This window comes from Octopus bimaculoides, chromosome 11, assembly GCF_046866305.1.
Source record: "Octopus bimaculoides isolate indiv1 chromosome 11, ASM4686630v1, whole genome shotgun sequence".
Taxonomy (NCBI): domain Eukaryota; kingdom Metazoa; phylum Mollusca; class Cephalopoda; order Octopoda; family Octopodidae; genus Octopus; species Octopus bimaculoides.
In genome coordinates this window covers 67,857,554-67,883,172 of record NC_142938.1, presented here as the reverse complement: position 1 = coordinate 67,883,172, position 25,619 = coordinate 67,857,554, and the positions used below count along the sequence as shown (strand labels likewise).

The window sequence follows — 25,619 nt, the reverse complement described above, 5'->3', positions numbered from 1 at the left end:
AAACTTGTCAGCCATCAAAAGAAATTTGAAGACATTTCAGTTTTCATTGTGTTGCAGAGTGGAGTGTTTTTTCTTCCTTTTTATTTTTTTCTCTCCCCCTTTTTTTTTTCATGTTGCTCATGGTATGTCTAAAGAAGGTAAAATATAGGAATGGCTGTGTGGTTTAGTAGCTTGCTTCCCAACCATGTGCTCCTGAGTTCAGTCCCACTGTGCAACACCTTGGGAAAGTATCTTCCACTATAACCTCAGGTCAGCCAGAGCTTTGTGAATGGTAGTTACAAAAAGATGCCCATCATATATAAAGGCATCCAGCTGTAAAAATCATGCCAAAACTGACTTCACCTGTGCTGGTGCCATGTAAAAAGCACTCAGCCCACTCTGCTGGGTGGGTGGGTGGTGTTAGGAAGGGCATCCAGTTGTAAAAACCCTGCCAAAACAGACACAGAAGTCTGGTGCAGTCTTATACCTGACCAGCTCCTGTCAAACTGTCCAACCCATGCCAGCATGAAAGGTGGGCATTAAACAATGATGATGATGATGATGATGATATGTGTGTGTGTGTATGTATCTGTATCTGTCCTTGGTTACATTTGTCCTACACCACCACTCGATAACTGGTGTTGGTTGGTTTACATCCTTGTAACTTAACACTTTGGCTAAAGAAGCCAATAGAATTAGTTACCAGGCTCAAGAATAAATACTTGGGTCGAATTGTTTGACTAAACCCTTCAAGGCAGTGCTCTAGCATGGCTGCAGTCCAATGACTGAAACAAGTGACAGATAAAAAGAAATGACAAAAGATTCTCTGATCTGGACAGGTTAATTAGCTTTTAGGTGGTTGTACTGGAACCAACATGTTTTAGTGTGTGGCATATTTTTAGCTGTCATCCATAACCAAACTATCAATGGTTTATGAATCTTGAATTACACATGGCCTTCATTTGAAAGACAGGAGTTTCTCAATGGAGAAAAGGAAATTATTGCTGGAGATAAGAACTGGTTTAGACAGGAAATTAAACCTGGCAAAGATACTTTTGATTAATAGAGTTTCTGCTGATGAAAATCTAATTGCAATGTCAAAGTAAAAGATAAGATGTTATATTTGATAAAAGTTTGTGGACTAATACAGACTGACAACTTTTCATATGATATTATACTCCAGCTTTTAGCAGTTTTACTTTAGATCAGTCATGTTTCGTAGTAGTTTTAGCTGATATCAAAGAATACTGCTATATTTTTGTTATAGTTTAGGAAATATCAAAAACAATTGCCATGTTTTGACAGTAAGTTTTAGCTGAAAGCAAACATCACTTATCATGTTTTCATTGTAGTTTTAGCAGTTATCAAACATAATAACTATTATATTCTCAACGTAATTTTGCCTGATAATCAAACAGAGCTACAATGCTTTTAGTGTTTGTTTTAACTGATTATCAAATACAACTACCATGTTTTCATTGCAACAGGGTAGCCTCTGTAAGGCCACTCAACCTGCTAAACATAGCAGCCAAGTCTCCCTTAAATCACACTTAATGTCCACTTTACCATGCTTATATGGCTCAGATGGAATTTGTTGAGGTTGGCCACAGTCTAATGACAGAAACAAAAGATGTATATATAGTTATATATAGGCATAGGAGTGGCTGTGTAGTAAGTAGCTTGCTTACGAACTACATGGTTCCGGGTTCAGTCCCACTGCGTGGCACCTTGGGCAAGTGTCTTCTACTGTACCCTCGGGCCGACCAAAGCCTTGTGAGTGGATTTGGTAGATGGAAACTGAAAGAAGCCAGTCGTATATATATATATATATATATATATATATATATATATATATATGTATGTATGTATGTATGTGTGTGTATATGTTTGTGTGTCTGTGTTTGTCCCCACAACATCGCTTGACAACCGATGCTGGTGTGTTTACGTCCCTGTAACTTAGCGGTTCAGCAAAAGAGGCCGATAGAATAAGTACTAGGCTTCCAAAGAATAAGTCCTGGGATCAACTGGCTCGACCAAAGGCAATGTTCCAGCATGGCCACAGTCAAATGACTGAAACAAGTAAAAGGGTAAAAAAGTATAAAAGATGTATATATGGTTTCCCTCTACCAAATCTACTCAAAAGACTTTTGTCAATCTGGGACCATTGTAGGAGACACCCAAAATGTCACACAGTTGAACTGAACCCAAAACCATATCTGGGAAGGGAGTTTCTCAGCTACAACAGTACTACAAGGGTAAAAGAACAAAATATTGAAAAAAGAACAGTCTCAATACTGAAGCTGTTATTTCTTTCCTGTCTCAATTCGGTACTTTCAATGCCTAACGTCTATTATGATTTATAATAATGGAGATGACAAAGCACTGCACTGACTGATTCTATGCAGTCTTTGTAAACTTTTAGCAAATTTCTTTCCAAATTTCTTCTCCCATTTCTTCCTCACCTTCTTTTATGAATATCTTTTACATGTAATTACTGCAGTAAATGTTGCACAGTTCTGATATATGTCATTCTTTATTGGACTAGTTTGCTGCATTGTACAAAACAAAAACAAAAAAAAACAAGAATAAAAAAATAAAAATCTCACTCATTTCTATTCCATCATATGACCATTATTATTATTATTATTATTATTATTTTCATTAACATCTTCTTTCAATTCTGTTTCCATTTCATGCCGAGTGTCTTCCTGACACCTGGGGTAGAGAAATGTACTGCATACATTGGTAGGCCATTGAAATAAGCACACCAGATTGTTCATTTATAAAGTCATGTGATAGTCAAAAAAAGGGAAGAAAGACAGAGAGAAAAATGAAAAAAATAAAAAATAAAAAGTAAACAAATAAAATAAAGGAAGGAAAATTAATAGCGACAATGCTCTTCTCAATATGTGTGATGTACCAGTTAAGACAATCTTTTGCCCTTCCTGCATGGATGATAAGCTGGGGGTCATTCTAAAATAATTTTCAGTTCCTTTTTTTGATCATTCCAAGTGCTCCTACAATCACTGGTATTGTAACTGTCTTGAGATGCCACATCTTTTTGATTTCGATTAGCAGATCTTTATATTTTCTGAGCTTATCAAATTCTTTTGCTGATATATATATCATCATCATCATCATCGTTTAACGTCCGCTTTCCATGCTAGCATGGGTTGGATGATTTGACTGAGGACTGGTGAAACCAGATGGCCACACCACGCTCCAATCTGATTTGGCAGAGTTTCTACAGCTGGATGCCCTTCCTAACGCCAACCACTCCAAGAGTGTAGTGGGTGCTTTTACGTGCTACCAGCACGAAGGCCAGTCAGGCGGTTCTGGCAACGGCCACACTCAAAATGGTGTATTTTATGTGCCACCCGCACAAGAGGCAGTCCAGGGGCACTGGCAACGATCTCGCTCGAAAGTCCTTACACGCCATCACGATTTCGCTTTCGCTTGCCCCAACATATATATATATATCATCATCATCATCATCATCGTTTAACGTCCGCTTTCCATGCTAGCATGGGTTGGACGATTTGACTGAGGACTGGTGAAACCGGATGGCAACACCAGGCTCCAGTCTGATTTGGCAGAGTTTCTACAGCTGGATGCCCTTCCTAACGCCAACCACTCAGAGAGTGTAGTGGGTGCTTTTACGTGTCACCCGCACGAAAACGGCCACGCTCGAAATGGTGTCTTTTATGTGCCACCCGCACAAGCCAGTCCAGGGGCACTGGCAACGATCTCGCTCGAAAATCCTACAGGAGCCAGTCAGGCGGTACTGGCAACGGCCACGCTCAAAATGGTGCATCTCATGTGCCACCCGCACAAGAACCAGTCCAGGGGCACTGGCAACGATCTTACTTGGCTTGCCGGGTCTTCTCACGCACAGCCCATTTCCAAAGGTCTCGGTCCGTAGTCATCGCCTCGGTGAGGCCCAATGTACGAAGGTCTTGCCTCACCACCTCAGCCCAGGTCTTCCTGGGCCTACCTCTTCCACGGGTTCCCTCAACTGTTAGGGTGTGGCACTTTTTCACGCAGCTATCCTCCTCCATTCTCACCACATGTCCATACCAGCGCAATCGTCTCTCTTGCACGCCACAACTGATGCTTCTAATGTTCAGCTTTTCTCTCAAGATACTTACACTCTGACGGGTATTCACATTGACATTACACATCCAACGGAGCATACTGGCTTCATTCCTTGCGAGCTTACGTATGTCCTCAGCAGTTACAGCCCATGTTTCACTGCCATGTAGCATGGTTGTTCGTACGCATGCGTCATACAGTCTGCCTTTTACTCTGAGTGAGAGTCCCTTTGTCGCCAGCAGGGGTAAGAGCTCTCTAAACTTTGCCCAGGCTATTCTTATTCTAGCAGCTACACTTTCAGCGCACCCACCCCCACTACTAACTTGGTCGCCCAGATAGCGGAAGCTATCGACTACCTCTAGTTTTTCACCCTGGAATGAGATAGAAGTTGTTTCCTGTTTGTTTGCAGTCTTTATTGCACCTGAACATCTGCCACAAACAAAAACTAACTTGCTAGTTAACCTGCCTTTGATGTTGCTGCACCTCTTATGTGTCCATAGCTTGCACCGGGTACATCTTATAGAGTTACTACCTACTCCTTTTCTACATACTGAGCAGGGCCATCTACCTGAAGGGGTTTGTGTTTTATCTACCTTCCTACTTATTAGGATTTTGGTTTTAGCTAGGTTGACTCTAAGGCCCTTCAATTCTAGACCTTGCTTCCACACCTGAAACTTCTCCTCTAGTTCTGATAGTGACTCCGCAATTAGGGCAAGGTCATCAGCATAGAGAAGCTCCCAGGGGCAACCTGTCTTGAACTCCTCTGTGATTGCCTGGAGGACTATGGTAAATAATAGGGGGCTGAGGACGGAACCTTGGTGGACCCCTACCTCTACCCGGAATTCATTGCTGTACTCATTTCCAACCCTCACCTTACTGGCCGCATCTCTGTACATGGCTCGCACAGCTCTCACTAGCCATTCTTCTATCCCAAGTTTCCTCATTGACCACCAGATAAGGGATCGGGGGACCCTGTCAAAGGCTTTCTCCATGTCAACGAAAGCCAGGTACAGAGGTTTATCCTTGGCTAGGTATTTCTCTTGCAACTGTCTCACTAGAAATAAGGCATCAGTAGTGCTTTTACCTGGCACGAACCCAAACTGCATCTCATCTAAATTGATTCGCTCCCTAATTAGTTGGGCTATGACCCTCTCTGTAACTTTCATAACCTGATCTAACAGCTTGATGCCTCTGTAATTATTTGTATCTAAAGCGTCCCCTTTACCTTTGTAGCAGTTGACTATGATGCTGCTACACCAGTCATAGGGTATGACTCCTTCGTGTATCACCTGGTTCGTAATACGGGTGACTAGGCTATAGCCAACACTGCCAGATATTTTGAGCATCTCTGCAGTGATTCCTGATGGGCCGGGGGCTTTCCCGGTCTTCATACTCTTAATTGCTTTATCTACCCTGGTACTATCAACTCGGATAGCTGGTCCCTCTATTGGGTCGACATAAGGCAGGCTCTCTTTCTCCCATTCATTCTCTTTATTAAGCAATCTATCGTAGTGGCATCTCCAGACCTCTTTCTTTGCATCCTCATTTAATGCAAGCGTACCATCATCCATGCGAACACATTTCTCTCCTACAACATCACTATTCTCTCTCCTACACTGTCTTGCAACCCGAAATACCTCGAGTCTTTGGTCCTCACGGCGCAGAACATTGGCAAATCTTTCCTTATCTGCTTCCCCTCTGGCTAAATAAACCTGTCGCCTAGCCTCCCTTCTGGCACATTGGTACAATTCCCTGCTACCACCGTTCTTCCAGTCCTTCCAAGCTTGTTTCTTTTGTCTAATAGCCCTGTCTACCTCCTTGTTCCACCACCACGTTACTCTGGGTTGGGAGGGGACCTTACACCACCCACAAATCTGGTCGGTGGCTTTCAACAGGTTGTCCCGCAGAAATCTCCAATTGTCTTCCACGTTGTATGATGCTATATCCCCTTCTATTTCGTTAAATGCTTCAAGTAACTTGTCTCTAAGTCTCTGTCCGTTTGCAGGGTCTTTAAGCTTCCACACCCTTCTTCTCCAAGCCTGTCTAATTCTGGGCACCCATTTTGCCTTGATCCCAAAGTCGCTAACTACTAATCTATGTTGTGGGGTACATTCTTCGCCAGGGTAGGTTTTGGCATTTATAAGCCGCCCTCTTTCCCTATTTCTGGCGAGGATGTAGTCGATTTGGCTAGAGTGTCTGCCGGAGCGGTAGGTGACTAGGTGACTGGCAGGTTTCCTGAAGTTGGTATTGCAGACCATAAGATTGGTTGCATCACAGAACTCCAGCAGTCTGGTTCCCTCCTCGTTGCGGGAACCGAAGCCATAGCCTCCATGTATGCCATGGAAGCCCCCAGCACGACGTCCGACATGACCGTTGAAGTCTCCAGCCACAAAGAGAAGGTCCCTGTCACTCGTCGACGAGGTAGTTTGCAAGAGGGTGTCATAGAATTGGTCTTTCAGACCATCTGGTAGCCCAGGTTGAGGTGCATAGGCTGAGATGACAGTAGCTAATCTATGATGAAGCACTAGTCTGATCTTAAGTACTCTGTCACTTACTCTAACGACCTCGATTACCTTATCCACCCATTTCTCCGCTAGAAGTATTCCTACGCCCCCGACCCCGTCAGTGTTCCCTGCCCAGAAAATCTTGTACCTGTGTTCTTTGCCTGTGAGGAACCTTGCAGAACCTCCTCTCCATCTTACTTCCTGGATGCAGCACATATCTACGCATCTCCGTTCAAGCATCTCAACAATTTCACCAGATCTACCTTTCAGCGTGCCGACGTTGAGAGTGCCAATCCTAACAGTATGGGTGTTGGGGGTGTGGGCCTGTAGCCTGGGAAGAGGAAAAGCAGTGTCGTATATAGTACTTGTGTATATAAGATTGACCAGTGACCAGTCTGTCAAAATGCTAGAAGAAGCTCACTTAAAAATTTCTCTTCTAGCATTTTGACAGACCGGTCACTGGTCAATCTTATATACACAAGTACTATAATCTTTTTAGGATCTCCAAAAATTTTTTCAAGAACCTTCTGATTCTTTTAATGTGCTAGTTTCCTGGTATTAAATTGATATTAATTAATATCGAATTTTTACCATATTATGTTAATTATATATATATATATATATATATATATATATATATATAGTGCATGTGTGTGTGTGTTTTTGTGTTTGTCCCCACTTCAGTACTTGACGACTGGTGTTGGTTTGTTTACATTCCTGTAAACAAAAGAGACTGATAGAATAAGCACTAGTATTAAACACATAAGTACTGAAGTCAATTTGTCTGATTTGACCGCTCGAGTGCTCCAGCATGGCCACAGCCCAATGACTGAAGCTAGTAAAAGATAAAAGATATAGAATAAGAAAAACAAGAATAGGATAAAACTATTTTGGGAGCCCATTTTCAAAATTCAGCTTTGTCATGTTTATTTTTATTTTGTTCTTTCCTTTTATCCATTCTTGCAAGACTTGGATGACTTGTTTATTCAGATGCTCATTCTGCCCTTCTTACCACAAATCACTCCACTGTGAAATAGGTGTGACGTGTGTTTCATTGTTCAGTCTGGGATACTAAACCAAGCAGAGTTATCTACCTTGATTGGAAGCATAGAACAAATGGTGTATGCCCATGACTGTAACTTCACAGTCTTTATTCTTCAGCGAATATGCTTTCAAACAGTAAAATCAGAGGGGTGTGAGTTTGATCCTCATCGCTGGTTGCTGACAAATTTTTCTGCTCTAAAAAGGATTTTATCCTATATATGCATTAAAAAATATATCTTTCTACTTGTTTCAGTAAAATTATAATTATTGTTAACGGTTTGAGAAAATGTGGAAAAATTGGATTTGAAAGATAGATAATAAATCTACTTTGTGTGTGTATGCATGTGTGTGTGTGTGTGTGTGTGTGTGTGTGTGTGTGTGTGTGTCATTGCTTGATAACCCATGCTGACTTGTTTAGATCCCCATAATTTAGTGGTTTGGCAAAAGAGACCAACAGAATAAGTGCCAAGTTTAAGTACTGGGGTTGATTTGTTCCACTAAAACCCTTTCAGGTGGTGCCCTTGCATGGCTGACGTCTGATGGCCAAAACAAGTAAAAGATAACAGAAAAAAAGATGTATACATACATACATACATACATACATACATACATATGTATATATATATATATATTATTTTGTTTAAAAGAGTTCCAACACTGTCTGTTTTTTATGTTTTATTTATATTCCTTGTGGTATTTCTTATTTTCTATACTTTGTAGTATTTCATCATGGCCGGTATGACAGGTCTGTCATACTGGCCATGATGAAATACTACAAAGTATAGAAAATAAGAAATACCACAAGGAATATAAATAAAACATAAAAAACAGACAGTGTTGGAACTCTTTTAAACAAAATAATATATTCCTCTATACACAATCATACAAAAAAAAAACCCTTTTTTGTATTTATTTTTACTCGCATATATATATATATATATATATATATATATATATACACACACACACACACACACATATATATGTATGTATATGTATATATATACACACATGCATGTACATATACATACATATATAAATATCTGTGTGTATACAGATATATAAACACATACAAACATATACATATACATACACACACTCATGTGTATATATATATATATATATATATATATATATATATATATATACACACACACACACACACACAACCCATGCCAGCCATGGAAAAGGATGATTGTGATGAGGATGATGATACATACACACATATATACTTATGCAGACAAACATACACACACACACACACATATATATATACAACTATATGTATATGCATATATGATAGAAATATATATATATATACATGTACGATACAAATATATATATATGTGTGTGTGTGTGTGTGTATGTATATGTATATGTATCATCATCATCATCATCATCGTTTAACGTTCGCTTTCCATGCTAGCATGGGTTGGACGATTTGACTGAGGACTGGTGAAACTGGATGGCAACACCAGGCTCCAGTCTAATTTGGCAGAGTTTCTACAGCTGGATGCCCTTCCTAACGCCAACCACTCAGAGAGTGTAGTGGGTGCTTTTACGTGTCACCCGCACGAAAACGGCCACGCTCGAAATGGTGTCTTTTATGTGCCACCCGCACAAGAGCCAGTCCAGGGGCACTGGCAACGATCTCGCTCGAAAATCCTACGGGAGCCAGTCAGGCGGTACTGGCAACGGCCACATATATATATATATATATATAATATATATATATGTATATATATATATATATATATATATATATATATATATATATATATATATGCATATGTAATACAAATATATATACATATACATATATATATATATATATATATATATATATATATATATATATATATATATATATATGTCTTCTGTGCATAAATATGACTGAATGAACAAATGATTTAACATTGGTCAGACATGTTTTTGATGTTTCTTTATTTGTAGACTCTTACCAAAAGAAGTGTCCTTTGATAGTATTTTTGGGTTTAACAATACAGGAAACGTATGTAAGTATGATTTGTCTCTGTTATTGGTGGTATTGTTGTTGTTGTCAGTGGTGGTTGTGATGTCATTGATGTTGTTCGTGTTGATATTGGTGGTTGTATTTGTGACTATATATTGAACGGAGATATATAAAATGCTGAGGAGTCTTGTGCAATGCAGGGTAGGAATGTCATGTAAATTTAGTAAAGCAATGTTGTGTAATATAATGTAGAAGTTGTTGCATTAGTGTGTTGTTGAGATGTAGTTTAGTGTAGATGTTGTATGTTGTGTGATATCGTATTGGGGTGCTGCATTGTATTGTCTAGAAATATTCTTTTCTGCTATAGACACAAGGCCTGAAATTTGGAGGGAAGGGGGGTCAGTCGATTAGATGGACCTCAGTACACAACTGGTACTTAATTTACCGACCCTGAAAGGATGAAAGCAAAGTCGACCTTGGTGGAATTTGAACTCAGAACATAAAGACAGACGAAGTACCACTAAGCATTTCGCCCAGCATGCTAACGTTTCTGCCTGCTTGCCACCTTTTTTTAAATCATATATTCTTTTCTGAAAATATGTGTAGATATATTGTTAAGTACAGTATTAGGATGTTATTTAATATAATACTATTTTGTAGTCTATTGCTGAGGTGTTCTGTACTGTAGACGTGAGGAGCAGTGTTGTGTATGATGTAGTGTAGTATTGTTGTTTTTGTTGTTGCTGTTGCTGTTGTTGTGTTGTTGCTGTAGCTACAGTCGGCTAACTTATTAATGTACCTACATAGATAAAAAGACATAATTTATAACCTTGAAATTTAGATATACTGATGAACATGCTTTGCTACAAACCATTTCCAGTTGAACCGTGTTAGTGACCAGGTTGTAGTTAACACAATGAAAAGTAAACTTCGCAGTCTTTGTGTGTTTTTAAATGGTTAATGTGTGTTCTATAAGGCAGCAAGCTGACAGAAGTGTTAACATGCCAGACAAAATGTTTCGTGGCATTTTGACCATCTATGTTCTGAGTTGAAATTCCACCAAGTTGACTTTGTCTTTCATCCTTTCAGGGTTGATAAAATAAGTACCAGTTGAGCAACAGGGGTTGATGTAATCGACTTACCCAGCTCTCCTGAAATTGCTGGCCTTGTACCAAAATTTGAAACTAATATGTGTCTTCCATGCTGTAACTGTTTTAGTTTCACCTCACTGTCTCAGATCAAATCACTTGCCTGAAATATCATTTTATAAAGCATGGCCTAGACGCTGCAGGCTTCCCTTCCTGGCTTGAGCCAGTGGGGTTAGACAGAGGGGACAGTAAGAAACCTGACAGTTTGACAATTTTTCTATTTCGTGGTGTTAGGCCCCTCATCTGGGATGCCACATACTGTGACACCTCCTCCTGTAGCAACATGGTGAGTTCAGCTACCAGCTCAGGTTCCGCTGCTTGTCAGGTTGAGAAAAGCAAACTATGAAAGTATTGGTCACTCTTTGACAGGTTTGTGGTCAAGCCTGTGGCATTGGACCCCCCCCCACCCACCCACCCAGTGTTCTCAACCCCCTGACTATATTCCTGCTCACCGCTATTGGAGCAGAGATGGCTGTCTGCAAGTGTAAGCTCTGTGAGTCAGAGTGGCTGTTTCACTGTTTCTCTTTCACCATCATCCGGGGCAATGCCTTTTCCATTTTGTCTGCGGGGGCCCACAAGGGGCTAAATATAGAGGGGACAAACAAGGACAGACAAAGGGATTAAGTCGATTAGATCGACCCCAGTGCGTAGCTGGTACTTAATTTATCGACCCTCGAAAGGATGAAAGGCAAAGTCGACCTCGGCGGGATTTGAACTCAGAACGTAGCAGCAGACGAAATACCGCTTAGCATTTCGTCCGGCGTGCTAACGTTTCTGCCAGCTCACCGCCTTGTGGTTATCTTTGTTGTGTTCCCAAAAGATACAGAGGTGTTTTTTTTTTTTAGTAATTTTAGTGCAACATTCAACAGACCAATTTCTATGATACATTTTGGTAATTTTGGTAAATTGTTTAATAGTTCCCATTAAGATAATTTAGAGGGTAGGGTTGTTTGCCCAAGACTCATTATGGTACATCTAATTTCTATTTCTGCATGTTCTTCTGTAATGATGAGTTAAAGAGGTATTTTAGATCTGTGTTGCATCATAAGTTATCATCATCATCATCACCACCATTGTCATCATCATCATCATCACCATTGTTGTTGTCATCATCATCATTACAAAAGAAATTTAGTGGCTTAGTCAAAAGGGAGGAGCTATGTTCCTAACCTTTACAAGCCTTCCAAGACTGGTAAAACTGATTATACTTATGTTCATTTTGAACAATTTTAAGTTTATAACTAGAGGCAAAACGTTAATGAGGAGGAAATTACCAAAAAACTGATGCTCTAGAAAAGAAGGATAGAGCAAAGCATTTAGTATAGGGTCTAGAGGTGGGAGGTGGGGTGGAGTTCATGTGGATGAAGAGAGAAAGAAAGACAAGTATGTTGGATGGGCTTTTGTGGAGGTGGTACACAACCAGAATCTTTTGTAGAAACGGTAGAAAATCCAAAGTGAGCATAGGCTGACAATTGTTGTGTGTTGGTAAGTGACTTCATACCAGTCAGTCGTTTGACTTTCTTTTGGATGAAATACAGAATGTTTGTATGTCTAACAGTTGCAGCGTTCAAGAGCAATATTCTATTTTGTATCTCAACTGAGCTTTGTAGAAAGTCATTAACATCATCATCGTCATTTAATGTCCATTGTCCATGCTTGCATGGGTTGGATGGTTTGACCAGAGCTAGCAAACTGGAGAGCTGCACCAGGTTCCAGTCTGTTTTGGCATGGTTTCTATAGCTGGATACCCTTCCTAATGCCAACCACGTTACTAAGTGTTCTGGGTGCTTTTAATGTGATACTGCACAAATGCTTTTACATGACACCAGCATGAATGGTTTTTTTTTTTGTGGCACCAACACAGGACTCTCACTGGCCAATGCTCTCCACTGGGGAAAGTGGCCTTAGCACTTCTGCTGTGGAGTACGGGTCTTCTTGAGTACAGAAAAGCCAAAAATCAGGAATGAGAGAGAGAGAGAGAGAGAGAGAGAGAGAAAGAGAGATGAACTGACCCCAGTACTTATTTTTTAAGCCTGGTACTTATTCTATTGGTCTCTTTTGCTGAACTGCTAAGTTACGAGGATTTAAACACCAACATTGATTGTCAAGCATTGGTGAGGCACAAACACAGACGCACAGATACATAGACATACACACACACACACTCACACAATATACATATATATACATAAAGTAGTTGTATGCTGTCAACTTAATGTGACAGTCCCATGAAGGGAATAATACTACTGCTATTTAGCCCTAGGAAGCAGCACCGCTTCCTGTCGGCCTTGACACATTTCCTGTGTCCTTATGTTTACAAGGGGGAGACAAGCATCTTCACTTAGCTAAGCCTGCATCCAGAGACATGCTTCTGAGTCTTTGCTCGTCATCAGTCTCCCCCTTGTAAACATAAGGACACAGGAAATGTGTCAAGGCCAACAGGAAGCAGTGCTGCTTCCTAGGGCTAAATAGCAGTAGTATTATTCCTTTCAGGGGACTCACATTAAGTTGACAGCATACAGCTACTTTGTTGCATCACTACTGCATAAATCTCTCTGAGAGATTTAGAAATGTATTATATATATATATATATATATATATATATATATATATATATACACACACACACACACACATACATGTATATATACGATGGGCTTCTTTCAGTTTTCATCTACCAAATCCACTCACAAGGTTTTGGTCAGCCTATATATAGGGCTATATTAGAAGACATTTGTCCAAATTGCCATACAGTGGGACTGAACCCAGAATCATGTGATTGGGAAGCAAACTCCTTATGTATGTATGTATGTATTTTTAATTTTAATTTTAATTAAACTTGCATATATAGATTTGTTTAAATTCCAGCTTGAGATTTACTGCAAAACATGTTAAAATCTTCAGAAACCTAATTCAAACCTAGAATTTTGTTTTAAAGAATTTTTTGCTATTTTCCTTTCCTAGGTATTTGGCCATCAGAGGAAGTTCTTGCTTATTACTGTTTAAAGCACCGCAGTATGTTCAGGTAAGAATGCCAGACAAGATTCTAATAAGTTACAATTACACAAGAAATATGACAATAAGCCATTTCACTTGTATCCTTGCAAACTAACAAGAGAGTCTTCACATAGTCACTTGATCTGCTAGAAATAGAACCTAAGTATTTTTCATATCACAGTCTACTTTCTTAAAACAGGTAGGACACATTAAATAATTTTGTAGAAGTATTAAATAAAAGAGAAGTTGGTTACACTCAGAATGCATTTAATCTGATCAATAAGAGCTGACTTGGAGTTAAATGATAACAGCTCATGTTCTCAGACCAAACAAGGAGCCTATATGTATGCAGTCTGCTTGTTAGAAACAGCAGTTAATCTTTCTCATATTAACCCTTGCTTGAAAAAGAAAGAGGAATGACATATTGAATAATGTAGCTCTAGATACACCGTCTCTAAAAATGAAGGTGTGTTAATCATAGTTCAAACACCTTTGGTAAGTGCTGATATCGGATCTAAATAAGAACAGCTTAGGGTCTTTGAAAAGTGGTGAGCTGGCAGAATTGTTAGTGTATCAGATAAAATACTTAGCTACATATCTTCCAGTTTTATGTTTTGAGTTCAAATTCCACTGAGGTTAAATTTGTCTTTCATCTTATGTTCTTTGTAAAAGTGTGAGCAACAGTACTTCTTGGAGCAAAAATTGCCTTTATTTCACATCGCTCCAATCTGCTTAGCTGTAAGTGATTTCCACCAATAGCTGGGAAGTCGACCCTACAACAGATGGGTGTCCCATTCAAAGTGGACTTTCATATTCTCAGTCACTTATACATCATGGAGTGGAGGCGCAATGGCCCAGTGGTTAGGGCAGCGAACTCCCGGTCATAGGATCATGGTTTCGATTCCCAGATCGGGCGTTGTGAGTGTTTATTGAGTGAAAACACCTAAAAGCTCCACGAGGCTCCGGCAGGGGATAGTGGCGAACCCTGCTGTACTCTTTCACCACAACTTTCTCTCATTCTTTCTTCCTGTTTCTGTTGTACCTGTATTTCAAAGGGCCAGCCTTGTCACACAGTGTCACGCTGAATATCCCCAAGAACTACGTTAAGGGTACACGTGTCTGTGGAGTGCTCAACCACTTGCACGTTAATTTCATGAGCAGGCTATTCCATTGATTGGATCAACTGGAACCTTGACGTCGTAAGCGACGGAGTGCCAACAACAACAACATATACATCATGGAAACCAGGTTAAGTTTTGGCCTTATGATTCCTAGAACTAACACTCCATTGGTTATAACAACTAAGGTTCCAGTTGAACAGAACAACCTGTTCGTGAAATTAACTTGCAAATGGCCGAGCAGTCCTCAGACACACACATTGTTAAAATAGTTTTCTGGGAGATTCAACGTGACACAGAATGTGACAAAGCTGGGCTTTTGAAATACAGGTACCACTCATTTTTGCCGGCTGAGTGGACTGGAGCAATGCAATATAAAGCGTCTTGCTTAAGAATACAATGCACCACCAGGAATTGAACTCAACCTCATGATCATGAGCCAGATACCCTAGCCAGTGCATTCAGTTATGACCCCTAGGGCCCTGGGAAAAATAGTTTTCTTTGTTGTTGTTTTTTATGAATTTCAAGTTGTAATTACCTGAGTTATCAATCCTTTTAAAATGTAATTAGTCTAATCATGCTTCAAAGGTAAATATTAATTTGTTGTCCTAAAAATATATTCATATTTTATTTTCTTCAGTGGCAAAAGGATCTGTGAACTTGGTGGTGGAATGACATGTCTTGCAGGAATCTGTGTAAGTAACCATTTTTCTTTTCTTTTAAAAATTTTTTGGTGTTTGTTTTATTTACTGATGCCTTCAGGAACATACCATGAGGTTATGAAGTTTGGTTATGGTCCAGAGTTCAATTCTACTGCATAGCACTTTGAGTCGGTGTCTTCTGCCATAGTCTCAAGTTGATTATTACTTTGTAAGTGGAATTTAGAAGGTAGAAACATTATAGAAACTCATCATATAAATATATATACATATACACCATTTTGAGCGTGGCCGTTGCCAGTACCGCCTGACTGGCCTTCGTGCCATTGGCACGTAAAAAGCACCCACTACACTCTCCAGAGTGGTTGGCGTTAGGAAGGGCATCCAGCTGTAGAAACTCTGCCAAATCAGATTGGAGCCTGGTGTAGCCACCTGGTTTCACCAGTCCTCAGTCAAATCGTCCAACCCATGCTAGCATGGAAAGCGGACATTAAATGACGATGATGACAATGATGATAGACAGGTGTAAAAGGGATGTGTTGAGTTGTGTCCCCTTTCATTGGTTTCGGATTTTGGTACAAGGCCAGCAATTTCGCGGGGAGTGGTAAGTCAATTACATTGACTCCAGTGCTCAACTGGTACTTATTTTTAAGGACCCCCGAAAGGATAAAATTTGACTTTGGTGGAATTTGAACTCAGAACATAAAGATGGATGGCATGCTGCTAAGCATTTTGCCAGGCATGCTAACGATTTGGCCAGCTCACCACTTTTGTGTCTCCTTTAATTGAAAGATAACTTAGCCATTCAGTGAATAGAAATTAGTAAAGTAAATTACTAATAAATGATAAATGACAGTCCAGCCCATTCCAGCAGAGAACATGGATGCTAAATGATAATCATCATCATCATCATCATCGTCGTCGTTTAACGTCCGCTTTCCATGCTAGCATGGGTTGGACGATTTGACTGAGGACTGGTGAAACCAGGTGGCTACACCAGGCTCCAATCTGATTTGGATGAGTTTCAACAGCTGGATGCTCTTCCTAACGCCAACCACTCAGAGAGTGTAGTGGGCGCTTTTACGTGCCACCGGCACGATGGCCAGTCAGGCGGTACTGGCAACGGCCATGCTCGAAATGGTGTATTTTACGTGCCACCTGCACAGGAGCCAGTCCAGTGGTACTGGCAACGAACTCACTCGAATGTCTTTTCACGTGCCACTGGCACAAGTGCCAGGAAGGCGATAATGACGATGAAATAAAATGAAGGAAAAGCTTAGCTTCCATTTGCAGACGAGTATAACTTGGCAGCTTCTATCATACTTTTACTCATTGTTTTAGGTTCTTATGTAGTCCCAAGCAGACATAGACATACTCTTGGCCCTCCAATTCTTGACTCAGTGGAATGTCAAGGATGTGACATCTGGAGGCAGAAAGAGCTGCACCAGCAGTTGTGCTGGGACTCATTTTCAGTTGAGTATATTGGAGCAGCCTGAAATGATGCCCCCTGCTCAAGGACACAATACATTGTCCAGTTCAGGAATTGATCCCATGATCTTATGATAGTGAGCCCAACATCTTAACCACTAGACCATGTGCCTCAAGTGTTAAATACGTATACATCATCATTGACATCATTATTATCATTTAACATCCACTTTCATGTTTGCATGGGTCAGGTAGAATTTGTTGAGTTGCATTTTCTACAGCTGAATGCCCTTCCTGTCACCAACCCTCACCTGTTTCCAAGCAAGGTAATATTTACCCTATGGTCAGATGTGTATTTCACAGAAGACTAGAAGTGAGTAACATCACTTGCGTGACTGATCCTCATTTACAACCATCTTGTGACGCCAAGACAAAGGTATACACAATCACACATACATGCACACATGTGCACGTGCATGCACACACACACACACACACACACACACACACACACATGCACATATGCATATTTATACAACAGGCTTCTTTCAGTTTTTGCCATCCATATCCACGCACAAGGCTTTGGTTAGCCCAGGGCAATAGAAGAAGACACTTGCACAAGGTGCTGCACAGTGGGATTGAACCCGAGACCATACAACTGGGTATCCAGCTTTTCCACTTCACAGCCATGCCTGCACCTACTGGGCTGATATAAGTACTGGAGTTGACATGATTAATTACAAGTGTTCAGAGTGATGCCCCAGCATGGCCACAGTCCAATAACAGAAACCAGTAAAAGATTTTAAAATTCCAACCCTTTTATGTCCACATCCTACAAGTTGAATGTGTCTTTTACCTTTTGTTTTATCTGCCATTGTCATGACTACAAGATGCTGCAGTGTCCTGGAAATTATCAGGAAGTGGTTGAGTGACATCCCTATGGATAGGGCACCAGTTTGTATAGAGTGGTCTGTCTAAAGTGGGATTTGATCTCACGCTGCAAATTAATGAAACTCCCATCAGTTACACAGTGTTCCCTCCAACTTTCAGAAACTGAATCACTGAAAGTTCAGAAATGCTGCATATGCGCATCTTTGCTTCATGACAGTCTTACCAAGTCATCAAGCATTAAGCTGTGACACTAATTAATGGAAATGAATTAATTAAACACAGAAATATAAACTGTGTGCATAATTAACCATATTGCTCTTTGTCCTTCACCTCCTCCGTTTATTTCCTTCATTCCTTTCTGTTTATCTGCTTTTTTCTGTCTATCTCTTCCGTCTTTTACAGCCGTCTTTATCTCTGTCTCTCATCTCTCTTGCCTTTTTCTGTCGCTTTGTTTCCCCCTCTCATTCTATCACTCTCTATCTATCTCGATCTCTGCCACTCTGCTTTCCTTCACAACCTCACACTGAGCCAATACTTCAATCTTGGTACATGGAGCCAATAGTTTCCTGTCTTCATTACATGGTGTCATTGATTTTTTTTTTTTCATGTTGTTGTTTATGTTCAAACTTACTGCAGGAGATTGAGAGATGGAGAAAGAGATAGATAGATAGATAGATAGATAGATAGATAGATAGACAGACTGATGTATTGAGAACATTTTTTTAGAGAAGAGATACATCACCCATGAGTACAGTTGATGTTCAATTTAACATCTTCGACTTAACCATCTGGAAGGTGATGACTGCAAGAAAAACTTGGCCAAGGATAGGAGTCTAGTGTGATGCTACAGTTCTTGTGAGGAAGAATGTACAGCAGGGATGAATTTGGTAGGGCCCCACATATATAATATCATGGGTAGTAAAATTCAGATCAAGTAAAATTATCCTAGTGATTAGTAGACAAAAACTCCTAAGAAAGTTTAAAATCTGAAAACAGCAAGCAAGGGAAATAACTCTAATATGATCAAAATATGCTAGTAATAGAGACGCTGCAGAATGGAATAGATCTGGTCTTATTAGAAATCATAAGGGAAATATATTCCCCTCAAGACTCAGCTTGATTGGTATATGGTTGCATGGAGGCACAGGCAAGACATATGGCTTCAGAATCAGACCTACTGTGCCATACTTTGGGCAAATGCCTTCTAATTTAGCCCCAGGCTGATCAAAGCCTGATGAGTTGGCTTGATAGACAGAAACTGAAAGAAGCCCGCTGTACAATATATATTTGTATGTACAGATTTGGCGACTAGTTTGGTAAATGCCAGCACTTGAAACCCTCAGCCCTTGAGTCACTCTGTTACTTCTGCCCAATATTAATAAAAACTATATATTTTTGCATGTATGTATACAAGGCTATGTGTGCATGTGTGTGTGTATGCATTTGTTTGCATCTGTGCTTCTCTGAAAATTGTTTTGCTAGAAGCTGTGATGTTGTTCTCTTTCCCTTCTCAACAAATCTGTTGGCTTTGCATCTTTGAAGATATATGGGATAAGAGAACTCTTACTCACTTGAAAAACAAATAAAGGTTAGCAACAGGAAGAGCAGCCAGCTGTAATACACTGCTTCAGTAATATATTCATCTAACCCATGCTAGCATAGAACAACTTTTTCTTAAATGAAATGAAATAATATGGATGTATATATATAATATACATTATATATATTTATATATATATAATATGTATATTATGTGTGCATGTAGGCGCAGGAGTGGCTGTGTGGTAAGTAGCTTGCTTACCAACCACATGGTTCTGGGTTCAGTCCAACTGCATGACAACTTGGGCAAGTGTCTTCTATAGCCTCGGGCCGACCAAAGCTTTGTGAGTGGATTTGGTAGACGGAAACTGAAAGAAGCCCGTCGTATATATGTATATGTATATGTATATATATGTGTATGTGTGTATATGTTGTGTATCTGTGTTTGTCCCCCCAACATCGCTTGGCAACCGATGCTGGTGTGTTTACGTGCCCGTAACTTAGCGGTTCGGCAAAAGAGACCGATAGAATAAGTACTAGGCTTACAAAAGAATAAGTCCTGGGGTCGATTTGCTTGACTGAAGGTGGTGCTCCAGCATGGCCGCAGTCAAATGACTGAAACAAGTAAAAGAGTAAAAGAGAGAGTAAAGAGTAAGATCTGAACATTACTCCTGAACAGAATGCCAGTTTGTTGAAGGGTTATTCATTTACAGCTGAGTGGGCTGAAGGAATGTGAAATAATTTCAACAACAATAACCGCAACCATTAACATCAGCTATTCAGTGATTGCTTATTGATAACTAAAACAATTATTTATCATATACAGGTAGCAGCATCAAGCAGTGCCACCTATGTTGAAATTACAGATGGCAATGAAAACTCCATAAAAAGTAAGTTTTTGTCTTTATTTCAGCCTTTCTTTGTTCAGATTCACTCATGTTTCTTTTGCATTACTTACTCTTTCATTGGCAAATGCTTTATACATACATTCATACACACATACATACATGAGTAGTGTGTGTGTGTGTGTGTTTACTTATGTGTACATATGCAGTGAGAGTGGAGGCGCAGTGGCCCAGTGGTTAGAGCTCACGGTCATAGGATCGCGGTTTCGATTCCCAGACCGGGCATTGTGAGTGTTTATTGAGCGAAAACACCTAAAAGCTCCACGAGGCTCCGGCAGGGGATGGTGGCGAACCCTGCTGTACTCTTTCACCACAACTTTCTCTCACTCTTACTTCCTGTTTCTGTTGTGCCTGTAATTCAAAGGGTCAGCCTTGTCACACTGTGTCACGCTGAATATCCCCGAGAACTATGTTAAGGGTACACGTATCTGTGGAGTGTTCAGCCACTTGCATGTTAATTTCACGAGCAGGCTGTTCTGTTGATCAGATCAACTGGAACCCTCGACGTCGTAAGCGACGGAGTGCCAACACACACATGCAGTGAGAATGCATGGCCTAGTGGTTAGAGTGTTGCATTCATGATCACAAGTTCATGGTTTCAATTTCTGAATCAGGTGGTGTATTGTGTTCTTGAGCAAAATACTTCATCTTACATTACTCTGCAGTCTCTTCAACACCTGGCATTTGGCACACTGTACACCTGTTCAGGCAACGTCGATTTGAAGGAGAGAGTGAGCTAAAGTTATTTCTACTGGAAGCACAAAGCCTCAAATTTGGGGCAAGAGATTAAGTCGATTGCATCGACCCCAGTGTGTAACAGGTACTTATTTAATTGATCCCCCAAAAGGATGAAAGGCAAAGTCAACCCCGGTGGAATTTGAACTCAGAATGTAGCAATGGGCAAAATATCGCTAAGCATTTCGTTTGGCGTGCTAACAACTCTACCAGCAGTTCTTAACTTGTTCACGCATGTCCAGAAGTTCTTGTAGGAGTCATCTCCCTTGTTTGTTGTTTACCTAAAGAGAATTTTTGTCAACATATCTGCTATCTTTTTCTTGTTTCAATCATTGGACAGCAGCCATGCTAGGGCACTGCCTTGAAGGGTTCAATCAAACAATTCAGCTGTAGTACTTGTTTTCATAAGCCTGGTACTTATTCTGTCGGCCAGTTTTGCTGAACTGCTAAGTTACCAGGATGTAAACAAACCAACATCAGTTGTCAAACAGTGGTGCAAGACAAATACAAACACAATGGCGCACACACATAAATATATACATGCATATATGTGTATGTGTGTGTGTGTGTGTGTGTGTGTGTGTGTGTGCGAGTGTGTGTGTGTGTGTGTGTGTGTGTGTGTGTGTGTGCGTGCGTGCGTGCGTGCGTGTGTGACAAGCTTCTTACAGTTTCCGTCTACCAAATCCATTCACAAGGCTTTGGTTGGCCCAGAGCTATAGTAGAAGACACTTGCCCAAGGTACCATGCAGTGAGTTTGAACCCAGAACCATGTGGTTGGGAAGCAAACTTATTACCACAGCAGCTATACCTGTTTGGATATGCTCGGATGATCAAAGATTTTTATCTAGGTATATTACATATGTAAGACCCTGGTGTTCTTCAATGCATCTGTCACACTTCATTAAAGCCTATTCTGTTAGTAGGAGGGTTTTATATATGTCACACATCAATAGATTTTGCTGAGCGGAAATAGACATTAAATATCTATGTTACATCTCATTAGGCCCTAGTCAGCTAGGAAAGGAGTTAATTATTACAGTCACACCTCACTGGACCCTGCTTAGTTCTGTGTGTGTGTGTGTGTGTGTGTGTGTGTGTGTGTGTGCACCAGTGTGTCTCTGTCTGTCTGTCTGTATGTATGTATGTATGTCATCTGTGGTTAATGTTCAGTTTGAAATGTTATGGCTTTGTAGCTGGAAGGAAGACAATTGAAGGCTACATACAGTCAGTGGGTTCACAGAAATAAAGGCTGTGAACAAAGAGCTATGATATCTCAACAATATCCACAGCATGGACACAGCCAACAAGTTAGAACCAGTAAAAAAAAGTGAAAGTATAATGTTTCCCTGTGGAGGCGCGTGGCATAGTGGTTAGGGTGTCAGCACCATGATTGTAAGATTGTGGTTTCGATTCCTGGACTGGGCGACGCGTTGTGTTCTTGAGCAAAACACTTCATTTCACGTTGCTCCAGTCCACTCAGCTGGCAAAAATGAGTAATGCTGCGATGGACTGGTGTCCCATCCAGCTGGGGAATGCATATGCTATTGAAACCGGGAAACCAGGCCCATGAGCCTGGCTAAACTTTAAAAGGGCGCATTTATTTATTTTTATAATGTTTCCCCTAAGTTAATAATGGATGGTAATGATGTTTGTATATGTGTATACCTTTATGCTTGAGCTTGTCCCTCTCACTACTAACATTACTTGACAACTGATGTTAGTTTGTTTACATCCCCATAACACAAGTACAAGACTTTAAAAATAAGTATTAGGATCGACTTGTTCAGCTAAGCCCTTGAAGGTGGTGCCCTAGCATGGCCACAGTCCAATAACTGAAACAAGTAAATGATGAAAAGATAGTGTATTCTGGGTAACATTGACTAATATGTCCTTTTTTTAAAGGTGAACGACAAAGGATAAAAACACCTTCTCCTGTCCCTCCTCTTGTCCCCTTTCTGTCCCTTTCTTGCCACCCCTCCTGTACCCCTTCTGAACCCCCTGTATCCCTCATCCCCCTTCCTACCTCCACCTCCTTAAATAATGTAACCTTATTCCAGTACTGAGAATCATAATTATCGTATTATATCTTCCTTTTCTTTTCTAATGTTGGTTCATTGGGTTTCTGGCTTCTATTTTAGATGTTCGGCATATTGTGAAGAATAATCAGAAAAGAAATATATTTGGTGGCACAGAAGTCTACGCCAGGTAATCTTGTATTTTATGTAGAAATTCAGCTTTTCCCACTAAACCTGACATTATATTACACAGCCTGCTGTATTAAATTTCTGTATTTTGATTATGGGATAAATGATAAGCTGGCTCTTGCCATGAGGCTGGCTGACATCACTGTTTTGTTAGCCTGGATTGATGATACACTTTATATATCGGATCTTTTCAGTTTGGCTCACCGATCTTTTAATTGATTTTTTTTTTTGTAACTAAAACAGTTTGTTTAAATTACCTAAATACGACAACTTTAACATGAAATAACTTCTAAAATACCAAATTTTGTCAAAAATGTTCAACTTTCACATGAAATAACTTCTAAAATACCAAATTTTGTCAAAAATGTTCAAAGTAAACCTGTTCTGCCTGAGACATTCCACCAGTATACGAAGTTTCAAGCTGTTTAGTTAAAAAAAAAAAATGAATTAAAAATCTGTGAGCCAAACTGAACAGATCCTATATATCTGCCCACAGAAAATCTGCTTCAATAAACTCCAAAGGAGCCATGCAAGCATGGAAAATTGGACATTAAGATGACGACAGCAATGATGATGATGATGATGATATAGTTTTGATAAAGATGGTCAATGGCAGAGTAATTAGAGGGTCGAAGAAATCGACGTACTTGCTCTGCCAAAATTGCTGGCCTTGTGCTAAAATTTGAAATCAATATTCATTCTGGTTCTCTATGCCCTGAGTTCAAATCTAGCTGAGGTCAACATTGCTTTTCATCCTTTTGGGGGTTGGTAAATAAAGTACCAGCCCTATGTTGGTGTAACCCTCTCTCACTCCAGGTGTAACATCCTGGATGTGGCCATAAGAAACAAAGAAAAAAAAGAAAAGATGGAAAGACTACGAGAGGGTGGGAATGGAAAGGGGTGGGGTAAGGTCAGAAAGTTGGGTTGTTAAATTCTATATTTAACCATTAAGCATTCAGATTTCTCTGCCAAATGTAATACTCATTTATCTACTCTGTTTTGAATTAATCACGGATTATCTCGAAGCTTTGAGATTTCAGTGATGTGATTGTTTATTGTTACAACGACGTTGTTGGGTAAGTGTGAGAGGTCAGATCTGGCTGGTTTGAACATAAACCAAGTAGAATATTTGGGACAAATATGGCCGGTTTAAATTCTAAAGAGTTAAATAAAAGGCTAAAGTTAAACATATTGGTTACGGATTTTAAATTTAAAAAGAATGTAAAAGGTTTCATTTCATGCGCAAGGGAGGTAACTAACATCAATATTTAAACAGTTCTTAAACTAAATTCAAATTACGACAAACGTAAATAAACAAACGAAGTTTGCTTTTAGAAGCGTTGAGATGTCTTAGAAAGTTACAGAAGTGATTTTAAAATCTCACTCGTGGCCGCCTACACTTTTTTTCTGCAAAATAGGGATAGCTTATCCTGTTCAGGCTATATTATTAGCGTTATCTTGCGTTCTTAAACTGTTTTATTTAAATTTATGAAAATGTACAAATTTATTTTGAGAATTTAGTTTTAAATTTAAACCACGGATGAGTTTTATAGAATCGTTAATACGCCGGACGAAATGTTCAGCCGTATTCCATCTGCTGTTACGTTCTGCGTTCAAATTCCGCCGAGGTCGACTTTGCCTTTCATCCTTTCGGGGTCGATTAAATAAGTAGCAGTTACGGACTGGAGTCGATGCAATCGACTTAATCCCTTTGTCTGTCCTTGTTTGTCTCCTCTATGTTTAGCCCCCTGTGGGCAATAAAGAAATAAATATATTTTTGTCCCACACGGAAATTTATAAATCATTAATTGAAATTTTTAATGAAATTTGAATCGTGCTAATTACTATCACTTTGCTTACATGGTTAGTTATGCGAGGGGAGATAATTCACGTTAGTCCCAAACTAAAACAATGATTTTTTACACTTTATTTATTTATTTATTGTTACAGATCTTTACGGTGGAACAATGATTTAGACAGCTTAAAATGCCCTGAGAAATTTAATTATATTCTCTGTGCTGACTGGTAAGTTCTTCCAAATCTAAACTGTAATCTCCAACCGACAATATTTCAGTAAGAGCAGTTTTTTTTTTTATTAGCTCATAAGTTTTCTCACGTTGATTGTTTTAGATTTTACTTTACAAATTATTTTCCATCTATATGTCATCTCTGGACAGTTTTCCTTCGGTCTTTATGCAGTGTTGTTACGTAAATTTTGTCTGTGTTACTGTACATGCATTTAGCAATTCTTTATTAAAGATCTCTTTCTCTTATTCTTCGTTGCGAAAATCTAATACGACATAATCATGGATGGCGTTGTCATAGTGTCATAGATTAGATTGTTTTTCTTCTCACTACAAGCCTATTCTCAATTTTATTAAATTATAATGAAATTTTAGCTTCT

General features: G+C 39.7%; 1 protein-coding gene across 1 annotated transcript in view; it reads left to right on the top strand.

Annotated features, from left to right (window-relative positions):
• LOC106870967 (calmodulin-lysine N-methyltransferase) overlaps nucleotides 1-25,619 on the top strand; it is a 105,460-nt gene that overhangs the window by 62,113 nt on the left and 17,728 nt on the right. Inside the window, exons 3-8 of the mRNA XM_014917214.3 lie at nucleotides 9,573-9,634; nucleotides 13,704-13,764; nucleotides 15,495-15,549; nucleotides 20,198-20,261; nucleotides 23,150-23,216; nucleotides 25,166-25,240. Of these exons, the coding sequence (XP_014772700.1) occupies nucleotides 9,573-9,634; nucleotides 13,704-13,764; nucleotides 15,495-15,549; nucleotides 20,198-20,261; nucleotides 23,150-23,216; nucleotides 25,166-25,240 (384 nt within the window). The remainder of the gene's footprint in view (nucleotides 1-9,572; nucleotides 9,635-13,703; nucleotides 13,765-15,494; nucleotides 15,550-20,197; nucleotides 20,262-23,149; nucleotides 23,217-25,165; nucleotides 25,241-25,619) is intronic.